This window comes from Tenrec ecaudatus, chromosome X, assembly GCF_050624435.1.
Source record: "Tenrec ecaudatus isolate mTenEca1 chromosome X, mTenEca1.hap1, whole genome shotgun sequence".
NCBI lineage: Eukaryota > Metazoa > Chordata > Mammalia > Afrosoricida > Tenrecidae > Tenrec > Tenrec ecaudatus.
This window is the reverse complement of record NC_134548.1, coordinates 18,688,184-18,710,018: the sequence shown is the minus strand read 5'-3', so window position 1 is coordinate 18,710,018 and position 21,835 is coordinate 18,688,184. Positions and strand designations below refer to the sequence as shown.

At 46.3% G+C, this 21,835-nt stretch overlaps 1 protein-coding gene and 1 pseudogene across 1 annotated transcript in view; one reads left to right on the top strand and one right to left on the bottom strand.

Moving 5' to 3' along the window:
- The window catches only part of SMS (spermine synthase), a 63,021-nt gene extending 51,130 nt beyond the window's left edge, over positions 1-11,891 (bottom strand). Inside the window, exon 1 of the mRNA XM_075538812.1 lies at positions 11,638-11,891. Coding sequence (XP_075394927.1) covers positions 11,638-11,686 — 49 coding nt within the window. The 5' untranslated portion in view covers positions 11,687-11,891. The remainder of the gene's footprint in view (positions 1-11,637) is intronic.
- Positions 11,892-13,346: 1,455 nt separating this feature from the next.
- On the top strand, positions 13,347-15,614 carry LOC142433185 (dihydrofolate reductase pseudogene; annotated as a pseudogene).
- Positions 15,615-21,835: the final 6,221 nt, after the last annotated feature.

Here is a 21,835-nt window from a genome sequence, read left to right as displayed (position 1 = left end):
GATCACTCTGATTTGCAGTCCTTCAGAAGAGACCATTTGCTGTTAAATATAAGAAAGTCGGTAGGGGTAGTGAATTACTTAGTTAATTTAATTTTTTATTATGATGGCCAGAATGCATAGTGGTCAAGTATTGAGCTACAATCAGTTCAAAACCACCAGCAGCAATTCCGGGAAAAAGAGGGTTTTTTTTACTCCTCCTGTAAACAATTACAGTCTCAGAAACCCACAGGGGGGGATCGTTTTGAGTCAGCATTGACAGATAACTGTGAATTTTTCCAGTCGAAGTTTCTAACTCCAGCCAAATGACCACTCCCTGCATGGGTCTGCTAAGAAGGTGGGGAAAGTTATGGATAGGCTTCACCTGTGAGTAATTGCAAACCCTGCTGGTGTATAAAAGAAGCCCACTGAGCAGCCGGGGAAAGGATCGCATTACCAGCAAGAACCAGGAGTAGATCGGGGTCCCTGGACCTGAGACCTCCGCACAGTCAGGCTCCTCCACCAGAGGAGCAGCAGCAGGCAGAACATGGAGCACAGTGGTGGACATCCAGCTCCCAGAGCAAGTCAGGCTGAGTGCTTCCGTGCCGGAGGCTGGCTTGCAGAGTGGGGTGCTACTGACAATTAGCTAGGAAATGGGGGCCTCCTGACCCACAGATGTGGGACCGAGGCGAACTGGAGTGGGGGATGCCACTGGGCACTTAATTCAGGGCGCTTAGGCTGAATACCTTTAGGCTGAGGCTTATGGAAGAATGGTATGTCCTGTGGGCATTTATGAACAGACTTGACAAAACTTTACAAGTTCTAAAAAATGACTCATCCCTGAGCAGTTCTCACTGACAATACAACTTGTTAATTTCTTTAATAAGCCTGTTAATCATGAATTTTGTCGGAGTTCTGTGTAGCCCTTGCAATGGATAGGAGAACCTAGAGATAAAATTGAGAACAATTAGACAAGGCAATGTCCTCGAAATGGTTCAGGATTCCCACTGAAGAAATTTGTAGTAATGCGATCATGCAACACAGACATGTTGGGTGATCATTTGCAAATCAATGTATCTTACAATTTTTACTTGAATAGCTTTGTGGGTGGTGTAGACACATAATGGAGCACTTTAAAAAAATGAGTAAGCTAATCACAAAAGAACCAATATTATGAGTCAACCGATGAGGGGAGAGGGATGGCTACGAATCAATGGGCTAAGGCTGCTGAAGGAGTTCACTTGGGTGAAATGGATACAGTAGTCCACAGGAGGGAGAAGAAAAATCAAGGAGTGGGTGAAGAGAAAACTATTGGAGGGGGGGGGGATAATTAGAAGTTTAAACCTTTGAATACAAAGTTGATGAACTAAAATGTAAACCCTCGCCTAACTTGCAATTAAAGACAACAAATAAATCGTGGAGATGGGGATAATGTGGAGTCCTTTAAAGAAAGTAGACTAGCCTGCAAGTCACATGCCAACCCATTATTTCCTGCCTCTTCTTTGGCCAAGAGAACTTTCCTTTATCTTTCAGTAAGTTAAATTTACACCTTTTTATAAATGAGCATTTTTATCCACTGGCTCAATTTCAAAGCGCTCAGCCCCGGGCGGTGCAATTAGTGTTAAGTACTTGATGTATCACTTGACAGCCTCCCACACATTTTATTGGACATCCCACCCAACAACACTGTGTGTGGGATTTGGGTATCACTAGCACCTTCCTGCAGAGAGAAATAAAGGGGTTCCCGCTATCTACCGGCCAAGCCAAGTCAGTCCTGGAATCTAGAACATGTTCCCAGCTCCTTTTGTGTTGCGGCTTCGTCCCTAAACACACTTGCTCACGTTATGAACACTAGCTCAGTGGCTAGTTCCCACAGGAACACAGATGACTGTCGCAGTCATGACAGCCCCGATCACCACACCTTGGGACTTGAGCCCTGTTTTTCCTGAGATCCGGAAAAGGACCACGTTTCAGGGGTTGAAACTGCACTGGTGCATGGTTGACAGACTTGGTGTACAGATTCAGCTGAATGGGTTTCCCAGTTTTTCAAAAGAGCTGAACCTGTAACCAAACGGCCATGAAAGGGAGGTTGGAGCCATTCTGCACACCAGCAGGCTTGGGTTACAACCACACTACAAAGGTAGGTTTGTGAACCTGGAATCACCACGACTCAAAATCACATGAAATTCAAGAAGAGCTTTTATGAAGCAAGTTCTTCAACAGAACTCCCAACCACAACCCAAATGATAAAACCCGGAATTCCAAAGCTTCCCCCTGCGACCTTCACTTCTCAAAGCTGTTCTAGGCCCCAGAGCATTTCAGTCTTCATCTCCTAAGAAGACAGTGAAAAGTCTTCAATTACTGATTCAAATTTGATTACCTGATTCCTGTACACTAAGGCTCAAAGACAATTCTGTAACTCCTCTACTGAAAACTGGAAAAGCATCCCCGGAACAACTACCTCAGTGCCTGGGTACCCTGACGCGTTGATCCGAAAAGTCAGTAGTTGACAACCAAAGGGACAGTTGTAGTTCTACCCTGCCCTATGTGGCTCTCGGCATGGACTCCATGGCCAGGAGTGGTGACTGCATACGAGTGTAGACCAACCTGTCAGTCGAGGCACCTAATTTTACCACCAAACTGCATTTAAAATGTGCTGAAAAATTCGGTTTATACATGAGTATATGTGGTACCTCCTGGGGAGCTTCAAACTACCTGGAAAAAAAATCACCTCCTCTTGGTTTACCGGAGCTTGGGACATCCCCCATGGGTGATAGGTTATGAGAACAACATAAAGTTTCTTTGATATAACGCACAAACTAATTTGACCATAAGCAGCTCTTCAAGCTTAAAGAAATGGGTATTAAAAATGTTAAGAACTACACCCTGGAAAGAATCATTATGACATACTTTTTTTTAATGGCAAGCTCACAAAACTAATTCCCAGCAACATGAAATTATTCAGCCTGGAGTCAGATGGAGCAAGATTAGTGCAATTAAGAATCTTTCTTTAATTTTTTTTTCAGAATTGGAATAGAACTTTTAAAAAATCACAACAAAGCAATAGAACATGCCAAATGATAGCAGACAGGAACAAGAATACACACAGGGACCTCCCCCAAACATGAAAATAAGCAATCCATAAAACACTTTCATATAATTAACTACGGGAGGAAAAGACCCATGTAAAGAGGTGATGTGCCCCACCCCCATCCCAACTACCTGAATCATCAGGCTTCCCATCCAAAACTATTAAATTCTGAGGCCAGGGACCTCCTGGCTACTTGGAACCACAAGGGGTGTGAGACATATGTGTTGGGGAAGGACAATCAATGAGGTATCAAGAATTTGGGGCATGCTGATATGGAATTTAAATTTAGCTTTACCCCTTTACCCTTAACTGGGACCCATGGAAGGCTTTTTAAATAAGGGGATGGCGATCCTGATCATCACACAATTGGAGGCACATGGGAGACGGTGGCAAAGAAATGGGAGCAGGAAAGAAGCGCAAGGAGTGAAGCTCATCCTTTGGACACGGGGTCCCTGCGCTGGAAATCTCCTGTACCACCCGATTGAGCTGGTGAGCAATTAATATGGAGCCGTAGAGAGAAATGGTGGCAGTAGAAGCAGGACCCATTGCAGTGGACTTCCAGGCACACAGACTAAGGAAACTGAATACCGTGCCTCTGTGCATTTGGTGGAGCTGACCCGGGGAGCTAGAGTAGTACTTTGGAGTCAGGGCTGAGTGGTAGAGTGGAGTGCCCCTAGGCACTGAACCACAGAACTAAACAAACTTTATAACACTAGCCCAGTCAGGACCAGCGCCAAAGGGTTCTGGGACCAAGGCCCTATGGGCCTGGGGGCATTGCTAAGAAGTCATCCTGATTGAAGAATTGTGCCAAGTCATGTCTGATCCTAAATTGTAACCTGCTGCTTCCCTAATAAACCCCATACCCATGGCATAATGAATCTGAGAGTTTACAGCCAGATTCAACCGGTCTTCCTAATGGGAGAAACATGGGTGCCCACCAAGAGTTTAACGTGGAAACTTTTATCTGTAATTAACTTTCCATTGTGGTTTATGGACTTGGGAGTGGAGCACACCTAACAATAGACTTTTAAGCAACAAAAGAATCCCTTAGAGGAGGCTGGCTAAAATGCAAATTCCAGAACCTCAAGCTCAGGCCCCTCAAAATGGTGGTTGTTAGGTGGGAAGTTTTGCCCTATAGTGTGACCCCATAGGACTTCTGAACTCTCCCTGCAGGGTTTTCTCGGCTTTAATGTTTCCAGAAGCAAAAGAACAAGTGTCACCAAATGACCCTTCCCTGAATGGGTCTGCTGAGGTGGGGAAAGAAAGATACTGATAGGACTCACCAGCGAGTAATTGCCAACAGGCTGTCCTGGAACTGCCCTCATGCTGTGTACACAATGAATCCTCTGAGAAGCAGGAAGAGGGATCTCATTACCATCAAGAACCAGGAGTGGAGCGTGGCCTCTGCACCCCAGAGACACCCGCAGTGACCATCCTGGAGCCAGAAGACAGCGACACCATCAGAGGAGCAGCGGCAGGTCCAGCATAGGAACAGTGATGACTTCCCAACCCACGGTGCCAGTAAGGAAGAGCGCTTCCTGCTGGAGGCTGCCATGGCAGACTAGGGTGCCTCTGGGCACTCAATTCAGGGAGCTGACAGCAGAATGGTATGTCCTTTGAGCATTTATCAGCAGATTGGACCGGACTTTGGTAACATGTCCTGATACACAGCTCAACTCTGAGCCTGTTAATTTCCTTAAAGCTTGAATCAGGGATTTTGTCTGTGAGTCGTGTGTCGCCACTGCAATGGGGAGTCATTACAAAAGACCAAAGACAGAGGTAAAACAACATTAAACAGCCCACCAACCTTTCCGTTTACAGCACAACGCTTAACCACTGCGCCACCAGAGGTCCTCCCCACAAGGTGAGGATCAGTAAACCTCGAGTGAGGCCCCACAAGCATTTCCCGCTCCCACATATTTACACACACATACACACCCCGGCCTGTGGTTAAAGTAACAGCAGAAAATGTTTTTTCCAAATTGTTTTTTTTTTCCAAATTGTTTTTTAATGCAAAAGTGGCATAGGGGAAAAAGCTACTGTATACAAACATTTTTGGGGTGAAGACTGTGTAGTATGGCAGAGACCAGTCCAAAACCAGGGATGCACATGGTAGACAATAGTGGAGGAGGTGGGGAAAGGAAAGTAAAAGGATGAATATAAGGAAGAAAAGGGGAGTGGGGGCATGGGTCACTAATCCACCCAAGGGGAAGGTATTGCTTATATCTCCACAGGGAAAGTGGGACCAGACTTCAACCCAGTGCCACAAGGTGTGAATGCAATATCCCGGCGTGGAGTAGGGAACCAGTGGAGAGGTCTGGGAGGCTGGCCCCAGCACCAAAAATGAAGTGGATTCCTGCCCCTCCCCCGAAAAGAATTTGTTTCAAAGGATGACATCGATTCTGCAGCTCCGGGAGACGGACATATCTGATCAGAGCACACGGGAGCAGATGAAGGGGCAGGAGGAGACATTGGAACACAGCCTGACCCACCAGGCCGTGAGGATGATGTTCCTGAGTAGAGCAGCCAGTCCACAGAGAGAACAACATGGCTATGAGACATGATGCCCCTCAGTGACTAAGGGCAATACAGGGGACAGCACCGGAGACACAGTGTGGGAATTGCACCTGACCTGATCCCACCACACGAGGCAAAGCACTGGGGGAGTGCAGTGGAACAGCAAGGGAATGGAGTGGCAAGGTCCCCAGGGAATGCTGAAAGTGGACTTTGGGGCCAGGGCGTAGTGCCCCAGCAGACTGGACTGGAAAATGCTCCTAAGGGCCAGCAAACGATCCTTAAACCAACTACAAGCCTTTCTTTTGGGAAGTGTTTTGTTTTGTTCTTTGTCAGTGGTTTGTTTTTGTTGTTTTGTTGTCTGGTTGTATACTGTTGCTTTGTTTTCCTCTGTCTTGTTTTCGTGCATGTAAGTGTCTCCACAGGTCTGTCTGAAGAGGACAGGCTGGATGAACTATCTGGAGGAAAAACAATGGGACAGACAGTTCCGGGTGGGGGAGGGGGAGGAGGGTAAGGAAGTGGTGTTAATAAACACAGGGACAAGGGAACAACATGGGACCCAAAATGGTAGTGAGGGGGGAGTGGCAGGCCTGATGGGGAATGATTAAGGGTAAGGTTGCGTAGAGAAGAGGTATAGCTGTATCCCAGGTGGGGACGGAGCATGGTAGTGGGGCAGGAGGAAAGTCAAGGGAGATGGAGGAAGCTGAGAGGAGCTGGGAGTCAAGGGGCATTTATGGAGGTCTAGACAAAGACATGTACATGCAAACATATATATGAGGATGGGGAAATAGATCTAAGTGTCTACATTTATAGGTTTAATATTAAGGTGGCGGAAGGACCTTGGGCCTCTACTCAAACACTCCCTCAATGCATGAATACTTTCGTTTATTAAATTGGAACTCTATGATGCTCGCTCTCCCGACACAACGGCTGGAGCCAAAGTGGGTGAACAAGTAAATGTGGTGAAGAAAGCTGATGGTGCCCGGCTATCAAAAGAGATAGTGACTGGGGTCTTAAAGGCTTGAAGATAAACAAGCGGCCATCTAGCTCAGAAGCAACAAAGTCCACATGGAAGAACACACCAGCCTATGTGATCAAGTGGTCCCAAAGGGATCAGTTACCAGGCATCAAAGAACAAAAAATCATATCATTGGCTGCACACCTCCATGATAGGATCGCTGAAGACATATGGGTGCATAAGCAAATGTGGCGAAGAAAGCTGATGATGCCCGGCTATCAAAAGAGATAGTGTCTGGGGTCCTAAAGGCTTGAAGGTGAAAAAGCAGCCATCTAGCTCAGAAGCGAAAAAGCCCACATGGAAGAAGCACACCAGCCAGTGCGATCATGAGGTGCCGGTGGTGTCTAAGTGCAGACATTTAGGTGTAATGCTATTCCACCAAGACTCCTCCTCTACGCATTAGAAGTAAATTAATAACTCCTCTTGCTGCCCAAGTCGTGACAACTAAAAATGGTTCCGGCCCTTTCGCCAAATGTCTTCTGGGGAACAAAATCTCCCTCACACACACACACACCGTACACCCACCACCCCCACCCCACCCCGCCCCACCCCTGAATAAATGCCTTAGAGTCTGAACCAACCAACCTATCAAGGTTTCACATTTGTGAAAATAGCAGGGGCCTGCTTTGAATCTCAACTACACCATTTAAAAGGTGGAGACTTAATGGGCTTATTTACTCACCCATTAAATGGGTTGGATGGGAGGGGGAGGATTATGTTAAAACTCCTCTGTCATTCACTTGGGCAATTTAGCACCGGAGGCAATTAATAAATGTTGGCTTTTATGTTTTTCAAAGAGATGTTTTGCAAGCCTACTCATCTGAAAGGAATCCACAATATACCTTCCCTGTGGTCCCAGTTCTGTCTCCAGTCTAGCGTATCATAACTTGGAGGTCAATGGGTACAAGCCAGGGGGGTCTAAGAACTTGGACTGGGGGAGGGACATCAGCTTAGATTCTGATTGTGGGCCAAGTCATGTCGTCTTGTTGGTTGCCTTCTTGTCGGCTCCACAAGACAAGGAAACACTGCGGAGTTCTGTGCCAGGCCACCTCATGAGGTGAGGCCTCTGTTACAGCTACTGTGACCATTCATCTTGTGGTGGCTTTCGCTCCGTTTTTTGGCTGACCCTCTACTATAGCAGACATGCTGTCCTTTCCATCTAATAACTTGTCTTTCCCAATGACATGTCTACATTTTGTCAGTCTGAATGTGCACTGCCCCCCCCCCCAAGACACACGCATATGTATCGGAACCGTAATTCCTAGAGCTGTGAAAAATGAGCCATGATGCTGCCACAGTTAAATGTTCAACGGCTAATCAAAAGACCTGGTGACCTCTTCCTGTTTTAAATTACAGCTTAAGAAACCCTATGGGTCAGGTAGCCTGTGGCCATAGGTAGGCATGGCAGGGTACCCAGCCCGCCTGGGGCTACGAGCCTGTCTGGGACGAGGTCATCTCTGTGTAGGGTGTGCCCCCAAAGGAATCACTTCCGAGTTCTAGAAAGAGCAGTTTAGACCTGGAAGAAAGCACAAACAGAAGAAAGAAGAAGCGAGGAACTGAGGAAGGATGGGCAGGGCACGAGCTGCAGAAGCTGAAGGGGTTAAGGGGGATCACCCCAGTGCCCACAGAGAGCCTTCCCCTCGCGCTTGGCCCACGACTCCTGAACTGTAAGAAAACACACGTCTGTTCTTTCCGGGCACTCACTTTATGTTCCTGTAACTTCAGCCTCCATCCATGACACAGGGGCACTGTGCCCGGGACACAGACCCCGGAGGTCTGCCTGCCAAGAGGCTTCCTGCCCAGGAGATGGGACTGGACAGTGAAAGAAATGCTGGCCCTCTCGAGGCCCTGGGGAGGCCTGTGCCAACGGAGCAGGCAGAGGCTGGGGGCTCCTTAGCGCTGTATGTCTAGCACTTAAGACATGAGTACGCTGGTCATCTGCAGACAGGCCTATGGGACATGTTTGCTCATGCCATTCTCAGGCTGAGAAACCATGTTTCCTATGCTCAAAGAGTCCTAGGAACCCGAGTCTACTCATAGACCAAATAGGAGATTTTTGGAACTCCCTAAAAGAGAAGAAACACACACATTTGGGGTCAGCCCATCAGTCAGACTATAGGAGGCCACAACTGCCCTGGAGAGGCGAGTGGCTGCTGGGTGCTAAGTGGCTGGCATTGGTAATGAGCTATATGGAATAGTAACACAGTGACATAACTAAGTGGTTCTGGTTTAATACCACTAAAATCGCATCACAGAACTGGAGCCTCAAGAGAACTGACAAATGAGGGGGGAAAGAGCATGCAGCCAGGCTCCACAGGCATGTGACTCATGCTTGAGTCACATCCAACTCTCACATGCCAAGAGTAATGCCTTTTGACTCATTATCAATTAAAATAAACGTCTTAGAGACCTCACATGTGGATCCCCCCCCCAGTGTCCCTTCTTCTTGAACACCAAGAAGAGCTTAGCCGATCTCATTCCAGCCAGCTCCTGAGTCTACAAACATGTTTGCAGGCGCGAAGGGTAGCACAGCTCACCCCACTATTGGAGGAGACAGTATCGGAAGGGTCCCCATTCTCTTTGGAGGGCACTCAAAGTCTAAAAGCCTAACATGGATGCATAGAGACACCTCCTCTCTTTCCCTCTTCACATCCTTCAGTTCTACAGGTCCTCCCCCACCCGGCTCCACCACATCCTCCATCTTTCTTACTTTCTTTGTGCACACCTCAATGATCTGGTGGCCACCTCCACACCTGACTGACTTAAACCCTGCTAGTTCCTCCTTTCCTCTTGTTGTCCCCCGCCCCTTCTGGCCAGTGGGGCCCCAAAGTATGAACATTCTCTTTTTTTCTTCACAGTTACATGAAAGCTACCCCCTCTACTTTCACAATAGCAGAAGAGGAGCCCAAGGTGAATCACCAGTTCTGAGGGCAACACCTTAATTAAGCTTGAAAGGATTAAGACTCCCTGCAAGGAAACCCCATGGGATTAGTACAGTGGTTACCAGCCTGGCAGTCCCAAAGGAAAAGGGTCCCCTGGTAAAACCCACCAGCCACTGATCTAAGTATCAGAAGCCCTAGGTCCCCACCCTAAGGTGGTCCTTCCTCAAAGCCTGCCTAGAAGGAAATCTATATCCAATGAAATGACAGGAAATTCAGCTGTGGCTTCCAGCCAGGGGCACTTCCTATTTCAGCTGGGTGACCTTGAACCCTCAAACTTCACTCTCCTAACCTTTAAAGAGAGTAGGTCAGAACCTTGGCTCATTCCAGCCCGACCCCCTGCCAAGAACGTGCCTCCTTCCTCCTACCCCCTGGTCTGCCCCACATACAGAAGCAGAATCTACATTTTAACATGATTTCCTCATATTTATAGATCCCCCCTCCCCATCATGCCCCACCCTGAATCTGTTGTAAGTCTTACAAATGCTTATAAAGTCTCAGGTGATGGCAGGTGGGGAATCTTGTGTTGTAAGTCTTACAAATGCTTATAAAGTCTCAGGTGATGGCAGGTGGGGAATCCTTGCCAAAAAATAAACTCTGATTCCATCTATCTGTAGTAGAAAGGATTCCTGACCATAGGATTCTCTGGGCCGCTAACCGAAAGGTCAGGATTTTGAAACTGCCAGCAGTTCTATGGGAGAAAGATGAGGCTTTGGGCTCCAATAAAGGTGTCTATTCTCAGAAACTCACAGAGGGAGTTCTACTCTGCCCTGTACGGTCCTTATGAATTGCAAGCAATTTGATGGCACTAAGTTCTCTGGTTTGGGGCTTTTCTTGGAAGGGGACTACAGAATGCTGGAAACCCTAATAAGGACCTTCACTGGCCACCACGCAATAAAGGAAAGTTACTCAATAACCTTGGCTTTCCTATAAACCACCAGCTCCAGGACCCAATCACTAGTTTATCTGCATTCTTCTCATCCTCACCTAAGAAAATCAGGAGCTAGGAATGCTTTCTGGTCTTCCAGTCACTTTCTGACCAGCCAAATACACACAAGTTGCTGGGTCCCGCAGTTTCACAGCCACTCCCTTTGGGGGAGAGGGGTGCACCCCACCCCCATCCCTGACCCATCTTTTTGTTTTGCTTTTACCAGCAGGGAGATGAAGCTCAGAGAGGTGAAGAGATAAGCCCAAGGTCACAAGCACGGATCAATCAGGACTCAAAGCCGCCTTTTAATTAAATCGTGTTCCTTTGGTGAGCCTTTACTCGCTTGGGGGAGAAGATGCAACCTTGTAAGTTCAAAACAAAAAACCACAAAACAGACCAGAGGAAAAGTCAAAGGTTGAAATATAGTAAGGGGAAGGTTGCTCTGGGGAGAACAGGGCAAAAGTAAGCGAGGTGCAGGCGAGACACCCCATGTGGGCCCTGTGGGCAGCGCAGGCTCAAGAATGCACAAGTCCGGGGCTGAAAAGCCATCAGAAGAAAGCCGGGCGACTCCCCTCCCCCACGGTGGCTGCACCCAGAGAAAGCCCGCAGAGCCCCTCCCCAGCGCCCCCACCCTGGGCGCGCTCAGCTTGCCCGTCTAACTTACCGGCCCCTTCTGGGTCCCCCACCTCGCCGTCCCTGCCCCAGCGGCCCGAGTGGTACACTCAGCACCCTCCTCTCCCCAACCCCCCACCCCGTCACCCTCGTTTCCTCCACCCCACCCCACCCCCGGCCCTCCAGTCCTTTCCGGGGGATCTGGCCCCCCGCGCTGGGGCGTCGGGCTGCGGGGCGGCCCGGCCGCGTCCTCTCCACGAGGGGAAGCCCCTTGGCCCTGAGGGAGCTGCACCGCCTGCACCCCGGCGCCTCGCGGCAAGCCCCCTGCACCCTTGGCCCGGTGGCGAATCCTGGGGGACCTCTACGGCCACGCCCGCGTGGGGTGCGCCGTGCGATTGGGGCCCGGAAGGGCAGCGAGGCCATGGGGCACCCAGGCGGCCCCGCCAGGGCCCGGCGCGGGCAGGATCGCGGGCTCGGAAGGTGCACGCGGCCACCCCGCATTGTTCGTGGCCGCGCGGTCGAGCCCGGGCCGCGGGCAGGTGGCGGCGCGCGACCTCACCTTTGGCGCCGAGCGAGAAGTCCAGGGTGCTGTGTCGTGCTGCTGCCATAGTGCGGCGGAGCCCTGGGCCATGCCTGGGAGGCGGCGGCGGGAGAGTGCGGCGGCGGGCGGGGGCGACGGCGGGAGGCCCTGGACGAGGGGGCGGGGCCGCCGGGAGGGTCGGGGCGCGGGGCGGGGCCGGGCGCCAGTCGGGGAAGCCGGGCGCCTGCTCCCCGGCGTGCGTCACCGGTGGCCGCGCCCCGCGCGGGGCCGGACGCCACTCCAGCCCCCGTTAGGGCCCAAGAGGCTGAAACCGCGTGGGCCCGCCGGCCGGGCGGCCAGCCCAGCGAGGCTCTCCGCAGCCCAGGCCCTGCCAATTTCCCGGCCAAGTCTAGGAAATAAAATGTGGGGACCTACCTCGTTGTCAAAGGAGTCCCGCCTGCTGTTGCCTTTACTCAGAAAATGTTGCACACTTAACCAGATTCCGGGAGGCTGCTTCTGCAGCGGAGAGGGAAACTTGGCATTGGAGGCCCAGATCGAAAGCTGGGGGCATTTAGATCATCTACCTTTTCATAGCAAGGTGGAAGCAGGGAAGGTGCAACTAAGAGGCTAGCATCCTTGTCAACGTTTAATTGGGAAATGAACCTTTCCCGGTCGAGTTATGACGGATCATCCTGTCCAAGATGGCAAGGAAACGAACCTAAGGGTTGATGATCCCAAACCTGGCAAATGACTCCAAATTGTTGGTAGGGCTCATGGAGTCGGTTCCAATTCATAGCCACCCTCTGAGTACCACAGGCTGAAGCTGCCCGGTCCTATGCCGCCCCTCACCCCCTCATGATCCTTGCTGAATTTGAGCCCATTTTGGCAGCCTTTGTCTCAGCCCATCTGACCCTCTACAAATCACTCCACGGACCCATTTATCTTAGTGCCTCTCCCGGACGTCAAAAGTTCCACGGATTGCTCTAACGCCTAGACAAAGTTTCTCACACGCCTGGACAAAGTTTCTCACTGCCATTGAGTTGGTAGGGATTCATAGCAAAGCGGTGGGACCGAGTAGAACTGCCCCGGTTGGTTTCTGAAACTGTAACTCTTTCTCCCAGGGAGATACTGGTGGTTTTGAACTACTGATCTGGCAGGTAGCAGCCCAACATGTAACCACCACCACCCCCCCACACACACACACACACACACACACCACCAGGGGCTCCTCGGACAAAGTTTAGATAGATGGATTTAGACTCAAGTGTTTTCAAGAGCCCTGGTGGTTAGGGGTTGCTAACCCAAGGTCAGCAATTTGAATCCACCAGCCTATCTGCAGACAGAAGATGTGACTTTCTTCTTCTTCTTCTCCTTCTATTAGAATATAAGCTTTTAAAAATATGTATATAAATAACTGATCTGTTACAAAGATAGTTTACCCAGCTAAATCACAAGATCATCAACTTAAGATACCCAATTACATTTTATTAGTAAAACAAGGACAAACTGATATCTCTATCTTCACATAGAACTGCAGATAAAGCGGAAAAAAAAGAAGACCTGGGTTAAAAACACACAAAAAAATGCCACTTTCTACTCTTCTGAAGATAGTCTCAGCCACCCTCGGGGCAGTTCCACTCTGTCCTGCAAGGTCACTGTGAGTCAGAAATTACAGTAAGAGTATGTCTTAGTTACTTGGTACTGCCAGAGATGGTGATTTCAGGAATGGAAATGAGATAGTGGCTGTCATGGATCCTTCACTAAACTGCATCGTCGCTGTGTCCCAAAACTTGGGCATGGGCAAGAACGGAAACCTACCTATCCTGGCCCATGCTCAGGAATGAATTCCAGTATTTCCAAAGAATGACTACAGCCACCACCTCTTCAGTAGAAGGTAAAGAGAATTTGGTTATTATGGGTTGGAAGACCTGGTTCTCAGTTACTGAGAAGAATAGGCCTTTGGAAATAGAGAAAAAACTAGGAGGCGGTCCTCTCCTCCCTCTCTCCGTTTCTCTGCCACCCCGAGTGTGGTGCTGCTCCGACTTCACCATGTCGTCTCATAAGACTTTCAGGATCAAGAGATTCCTGGTCAAGAAACAGAAGCAGAATCGGCCCATTCCCCAATGGATTCGAATGAAAACCGGTAATAAAATCAGGTACAACTCCAAGAGAAGACATTGGAGAAGAACCAAGCTGGGGCTGTAAGGAGCCCCCTGAAGGGTGGCATGCATGGCGGCATTTTCCCAGGCTCAAATTTTGTCCCCATCTGATGACTTGAACTTCTATTGGCAAATAATCTGGTTTATTCCTTGGTTTTTTGCTTCCTAATCAAGTTTAACAATAAATGATGTAAGGCTGTTGGTGTGAAAAAACAAACAAAAAAAAACCTAGGAGGCAAAGGGCATTTATAGAGGTCTAAATACAGGCATGTACATATGTAAATATATTTATATATGACCATGGGGAAATAGATCTATGTATATATATTTATAGGTTTAGTATTAAGATAGCTGTTGGACATTGGGCTTCTACTCAACTTCTACTCAAGTACTCCCTCAATGCAAAAACACTTTGTTCTAATAACCTGGCATTCCATGATGCTCACCTTTCCGACAGGATTGCTGAAGACAAAGTGGGTGCATGAGCAAATGTGGTGAAGAAATCTGATGGTACCCAGCTATCAAAAGATATAGCGTCTGTGGTCTTAAAGGTTTGAAGATAAAAAAGAGGCCATCTAGCAGAGAAACAACAAAGTCCACATGGAAGAAACACACCAGCCTGTGTGATCACGAGGTGTCGATAGGATCAAGTATCAGGCATCAAAGAACAAAAAAATCATATCATTGTGAAGGAGGGAGAGTGTAGCGTGGAGACCCGAAGCCCATCTGTAGGCAACTGGACATCCCCTTCCATAAGGATCGCAAGGAGGAGACAAGCCAGTCAGGGTGCAGTATAGCACCAATGAAATAGACAACTTTCCTCGAGCGCTTTAATGCTTCTTGCCCCCACTATCATGACCCCAATTCTACCTGACAAATCGGCTACATGAGAGGATCTACGTGGGTACAGATAAGAGCTGGAAACATAGGGAATCCAGGACAGATGAACAGCTCAGGATCAATAATGAAAGTAGCAATACCAGGAGGGGAAGGGAAAGGTGGGGGGAGAAAGGGGGAACTGATCATAAGGATCTACATATAACACCCTCCCTGGGGGACAGATAACAGAAAGGTGAGTGAAGGGAGACGTCGGTCAGTGTAAGACATGGCAAAAGAATAATATGTTACAATTTATCAAGGGTTTGTGAAGGAGGGAGGGGGGAGGAGGGAGGGGGGAAATGAGGAGCTGATACCAAGGGCTCAAGTAGAAGGCAAATGTTTTGAGAATGATGATGGCAACAAATGTACAAATGTGCTTGACACAGTGGATGGATGTATGGATTGGCCTAAGAGTTATATGAGCTCCCAATAAAATGATGTATAAAGAAAACTCCCTTTCAATTATGTTAATCTAAATATAACAAATCAAATCCAACCCATTGCCATTATAAGTATTCTTATTGTAATTATCTTTAAATGAAAGTCTATTTAAAATCCTAAAACAAACCAAAAAAATGAATAGGCCTTTGAAAGAATTTAGTTCTCAGTAGAGAATTCAAGGAAACCCCACTAGGGGCTCATTTTCTTACCAAACGTCCGGATGGTGCCTTGAAACTCATTGACTAACCAGAATTAAGGAAATGAAGTCAACACAGTTTGGTTAATAGGTGGCAGTTCTGTTTACAAGGAAGCCATGGACCAGCCAGGTCATGTTAGACTGTTCCTGACAAGAATCATGCAGGGATTTGAAAGTGACATGTTTTTTCCCCTGAAATTGAGATAGAGAAATGCAAACTTCTCCCAGAATACCTAGGTGCTCTTTCTGATGTCCAGGGAGAAAAAGGCATTAAGTACAAATCTGAAGTTTATGAAAAGAATGAGGGTTCAAGAGGGGGGGAGGGGAAAATGAGGAGCTGATACCAAGAGCTCAAGTAGAAAGAAAATGTTTATAAAATGATGGTGGCAACATATGTACAAATGTACTTGATACAATTGATGTATGGATTGTTATGAGCTGTAAGAGCCCCCAATAAATGATTTTTAAAGAAAAGAATGACTATTATGAAGTCATTTTTTCATTTACTTCAAGTTGCTCTCTAAAGAATTGTGTATTTTAACATACGGAAAAGAAACTGATGGTTTCAGATCTGTGGATAACTGTTTCTCAGCAGTAGTTTGTATTTTTTATTGTTTTCCTTCATTAATCCTAAGTAGACTATATCCCATACCACTTGTGAAACATTTCTTGGTCTAACTATATAAATGCCTCTCCCTCATGGTCCAGGGTTGGGTTTCTTCCTGCCTACACTATCATCAGCCAAGCCAGTCAAAGTGGTGAGCCCCTGACAGCATGAGAAGAAATAAGGGACTATAGAGATAAGAGCTAGACCGATTAGACAAAGTGGTCTAAATCCATTACAAACAGCACAAGGACAATCTCCATTTCAAATGAAAATTTAATCAAATTAAAGGCTATACATTATTCTAAGTAGATCAGATTTCTGGTAAAATTTGTGTTCCCTCAGACCAGAGGATCAGTGAGCTGAGAACTCTGGTTATTCAGTAAAGATGGTGAGAGGCAGGTAAGAAGCTAACTTTTTTTCTTCTTTTTTTACATTTTATTAGGGGCTCATACAACTCTTATCACAATCCATACATATACATACATCAATTGTATAAAGCACATCCATACATTCCCTGCCCCAATCATTCTCAAAGCATTTGCTCTCCACTTAAGCCCTTTGCATCAGGTCCTCTTTTTTTTTCCCCTCCCTCCCCTCTCCCCCCTCCCTCATGTGCCCTTGGTACTTTATACATCGTTATTTTGTCATATCTTGAGAAGCTAACTTTTTGATGGTTAAAAGTGAAGAAAAGAAAAAAAATAAAATAAAATAAAATAATAAGTGAAGAAAAGATCTGAGACCTCTTATGTATTATATATACTGTTTCTGATCTTCAGTGAAATTCCATGGGATATTGCAATGTGAGAGTACTCTGTTAAAAAATCTAATAGCAATTATAATAGCAAAAATTAAAAATTCAAAGATGTAATAAATTATAAATAAATATTCCTAGAAACCAGAATTAGTGAATTATGGGAAAGGGAGGGGAAAAAAGAGGGGCTGACACCAAGGGCTCAATAGAAAGTAAATGTCTAGAAAAGAATGATGGCAACATATGTACAAATATACATGATAAAATAAATATACTTGATAAAATTGTTGTATGGATTGTTATAAGAGTTGTAAGAGACCCCAATAAAATGATCTTTTAATTTAAAGAAAATTAGTGAATTAGAAATAAACGTCCAAAATTAAGTATTGAGAACATAAATATTTTTATCTATCATGTTGACAAAGATTATTGCAGTATACAATGAATTTTCTGTATTGTAAGTTGTTACAACCATTTTTTAAAACATTTTGATGAAGAACACAGCTTTCCCCCAGATCCTGGATGCTTCCTCCCCCCAAATACCATGATCCGAATTCTAGCTTGCAGGGCTGGATAGGACAGAGGCTGTACACTGGTACATATGAGGGCTGGAGGTACAGGGAATCCAGGGTGGATGATACCTTCAGGACCAAGGGTGTGAGGGACGATGCTGGGAGAGAGGAGGGTGAGTGGGTTGGAAAGGGGGAACTGATTACAAGTATCCACATGTGACCTCTTCCCTGGGAGAGGGACAGCAGAGAAGGGGGGAAGGGAGACTCCGGATAGGGCAAGATATGACAAAATAACGATGTATAAATTACCAAGGGCACATGAGGGAGGGGGGAAAGGGGAGGGAGGGGAAAAAAAAAAGAGGACCTGATGCAAGGGGCTTAAGTGGAGAGCAAATGCCTTGAGAATGATTGGGGCAGGGAATGTATGGATGTGCTTTATACAATTGATGTATGTATATGTATGGATTGTGATAAGAGTTGTATGAGTCCCTAATAAAATGTAAAAAAAGAAAAGAGGAGAAAAAAATGATTAGGGCAAAGACTGTACAGATGTGCTTTATACAATTGATATATGTATATGTATGAACTGTGATAAGAATTGTATGAGCCCCAATAAATTGTTAAAAAAAAATTCAGGTAGTATAGATTCAAAAAAAAAAGAAAAGATCATCCTCCCAAGGGGGAGGAACAACAGAAATGTGGGTGTAAGATATGAAAGTAATAATAATTTATAATTTTCCAAGGGTTCATGAGGATGGAATGGTAGAGGAGGAAGGGGGGAAAAGAGGAGCTGATACTAAGGGTTCAAGTAGAAAAATGTTTTGCAAATAATGATGGCAACATATGTGCAAATGTGATTGATACAATTGATGTTATAAGAGCTATAAGAGTCCCCAATAAATTATTTATATACACTCCAGGAACCCAAGTGGAAGGTGAATTATGAGAGTGACGAGTGCAACGAATGTATAAGGGTGCTTTGCTCATTTGATGTATGTACAGATTGTGATAAGAGCCTTATGAGCCCCAATAAAAAGATTTTAAAAAATTATTTATATACAAAAAAAACGAAAAAAAAAACATTTTATTAGGGACTCATACAACTCTTACCACAATCCATACATGCATCACTTGTGTAAAGCACATCTGTACATTCTTTGCCCTCATCATTTTCAATTTGCTCTCCACTTAAGCCCTTTGCATCAGGTCCTCTTTTTTTCTCCTCCCTCCCTGCTCCTCCCTCCTGTTACAACCATTTTATAGGAAAAAATTTGTAACAGCAATGAAAATTCAGAATGTACTAATTTTGCAACCAAAAATTCTACTTCTAGAAATTAACTCTGAACAAATAGGAATTGCAAACCATGGGAAAACAATGGTACCTTGAATATAAGCAGAAGTATCATTGTCTGGAATTATTGGAACCTAACATTCAACTAGTCAATAAATAGAAATTGATATATATTCCAACTTAAAAAAAGGAAATGAATATTTTTTTGTATTTCCATGTGGGTGCCTTCTGTCAGCTTTTCTCTTTTTATAACTCAGAAGAGATCAGGTTTAGTATCTACCTTACACTAGTGTGACCTCAACTGATTGATTCCGTTCCGTTAGATTGCATTGTAGAAGGGGATTATTATTATTAGGTACCGTTAAATTGCTTCCAACTCATAGCGACCCTAAGGTAGAACAAAATGAAGAGGATCCCTTGTAGAGAGTGTAGTGATTACGCACAGGGCTGCGATCCCCATGGTGCACAGTTCGAAATCACCTTAAGCTCCTCAGGAGAACAAAATGAAATGGCACCCAGTCTTGCACCATCCTGACAATCCTTGCTATGTTTGAAGCTACTGTGCCAATCTGTCTCCTGGAAGGTCTTCCTCTTTTTTGAGGGCCCTCTACTTGACTGAGCCTGATGTCCTTTTCCAGGGACTGGTCTCTCCCGATAACATGGCCAAAGTACGTGCGATGAAGTCTGGCCCTCCTTGCAGGAGCATTCTGACAGTACTTCTTCCAAGACAGATTTGTTCTTTCTTCTGTCAGTCAAAGATAGCCATTTTTTGGGTCTTTCTTATGTACTGCCAGCTTTCACATATATAACCTGACTTGAGCCAGGTGCACCTCAGTTCTCAAAGTGTCTTCTTTGCCTTTTAACACTTTTAAAGAGAGATTTTACAACAGATTTGCCTAAAGCAAGACATGCTTTGATTTCTTGGCTTCTGCTTCCATGACTGAGGATCGAAATAAAATAACATCCTTGACAACTTCAATGTTTTCTCCTTTTATCATGATGTTGCTTACTTGTCCAGGAAGATGATTAAATTACATAAACTAATATTTCCTCAAGGCCAACTGATCTAATCACATGTAACTCTGATAGCACATAGACCTGTATTTGGGCAAACAATTGGAAACCAAAATCCAGCCAAGTTGTCCCATAAAACTAATCATCAGCCACAAGAACTTGAATATGAAACTCATCTCTCTACCCCAGGGAGTAGCTATTTCACTGAGCCCCTGACTTTTCTACAAGAACTGGGCAATGCAATGTTTTCTCAGATGTTACCAACCCAGGCGTCGCTCATTCCAGCTGCGAAACAGACAGAGACTAGATCAGTGGTTCTCAACCATCCTAAGGCCGCAACCCTTTACTACAGTTCCTCATGTTGTGGTGACCCCCCCCCCAACCATAAAATGATTTTCATTGCTGCTTCAGAACTGTCATTTTCCTACTGTTATGAATTGTACTGTAAATATTTGATATGGAGGATGTATTTTCATTGTTACAAACTGAATGGAATTAAAGCATAGTGATTAACCACAAAAACAATGTAATGATATATTGTGACATATTTATTTCTAATGACAAATCAATGCAATTTTGTCTTGAAGCATGGGTAACAGTCCACGCCGGGTACTCGTAGGTGGGCGAATCTACATGTGGGTGGACCTCCTGGAGATGGATAGAGGAGCTATGTCTCGGTTCCTAAGACCATTGAAAATTTCCAATGCTCATGAATGAAGGCAAGGTTCTGGTTCTTGACAGGATCTAGCTTATCAGACCCCTCGCTTTCAAATGTCTTCCAAGTTGGTCTGGTGACATCTTCTCCTGCGACTATGGGTTCCCTGACCGAAGTGCTTTCGTTCAGGGGTGACCTGAAGGTTGTGACTGTCCTTTCTGCACATGCTCAGCTAGCCTGGGCTGGTTATAGCCCATTCTCACTTGCTGTGCTGAGATACTTTCCCACAAGGAAAGAGGCTGGGAGAAGCCATCAAGAAGGAAAGTGCAGGGCAATGATGGGCAATCAATGAGGTAAGCCTCTGTGACATCTTGTGACCACATCTCAGAGCCTGAGGGTGGGTGCTTTGAGCCAGCTGTGGAATTTACAATGGCACACTCCTGGCGAAGTGGATTGCAGGCCATTGCCTTTTAAGAAGCGGATTTCCTTTGAGGGCATTGACCACTTCTTTGTCCCTCAGCCCTCTTTTCTTGCCTCTGTGGCTCCCAGGTTCTCAGAACGTGTTAGCTATTCTCTCTCTGCCTTCCCTCTCTCTGTGCTAGTCCACAGCTCCGGCTTTCTTCCTTGCGTCTTCTCCAGTTCTGAGTTTTCCTCTGGAGTCAGCCCCGCAAGCCTCAGGTGAGCCCCTCCAAGCTGCTCAGGAGCAGGGTCCTTCTCCTGGGCCTTCAGCCTTCACAGGTACACGGAGCTTCCAACCCTGAAGGGCTCTCTCCTTATTTTCATGCTCGCTTGAATGCTTTGTTCTTAACAGGGTGGCCTGTGTTTCCATTTTGCACCGGTCTCCAAAAATTACAGAGTTGGACCTGCTCAGGCTTCAAACGCTATCCCCAGCACTGAGCCTGCTGGGTGGTGCCGGATAAACAGAGGTTTTGAAATATTGAGATGCTCTGCCATGAACAATTAAGCTATCCATAACTATGCAATGGAGTTTAACAAAATATATCTTGTGATGTTCATACATGATCAGAGATCAAGGGGCTATGAAACGGAAGGACCATTGTTGGGGTCGTTTTAGGAAGTCATGCAGGGATGTCCCCAATATGTGTCCCACCAAGCAATAACACAATGCTGTAAGACAGTCAAGGTGGGACGTGGACAGGAATCACAGCCCCAAGGCCTCTTTAAGAACCTGTGACTGGGCTCTGAGTACTTATTTGGATTCTGAAACGTGTTCTCATCGACCTGATTTTATAATTGAAGCCCCTGGCTTCAAGACCTGTTACAGGACTAATAATCATGTTGCTTCTGGTAACGGTGTTACAATCGACCGATATGTATCCTGCGCTGAGGGGTCAGGCAACTGCACAACCATGGTCACATCAGAGAATTCAGCAACTCATCCCCGGGCAATAGTTCTCAACTGAAGATGGCCACTTCGTGGGAGCACGAAAAACCACGTGAAAATAACATCAGAACCGGAGCAAGCATTCGGAACCTAGTGCAGGAAATCCCCAAAGGCCAAGAGAATGCATGCCAAGAGGACAGACGCTAAGGAGCCGCTTACATGAGATTCAAACCCCCCCTCCACGCCCCCACCCCTCACCTGCCCCTGCCCCGCGTGCAGAGTACACCTGAAAGAGGGAGTGGCTTGCCCTCAGTTTGGTTTTTATCCCCTCTTGTCTGCACTGGCTGGGGAGACCCAGTTAAGGGTATTGCCGATCTTATTGGCTGA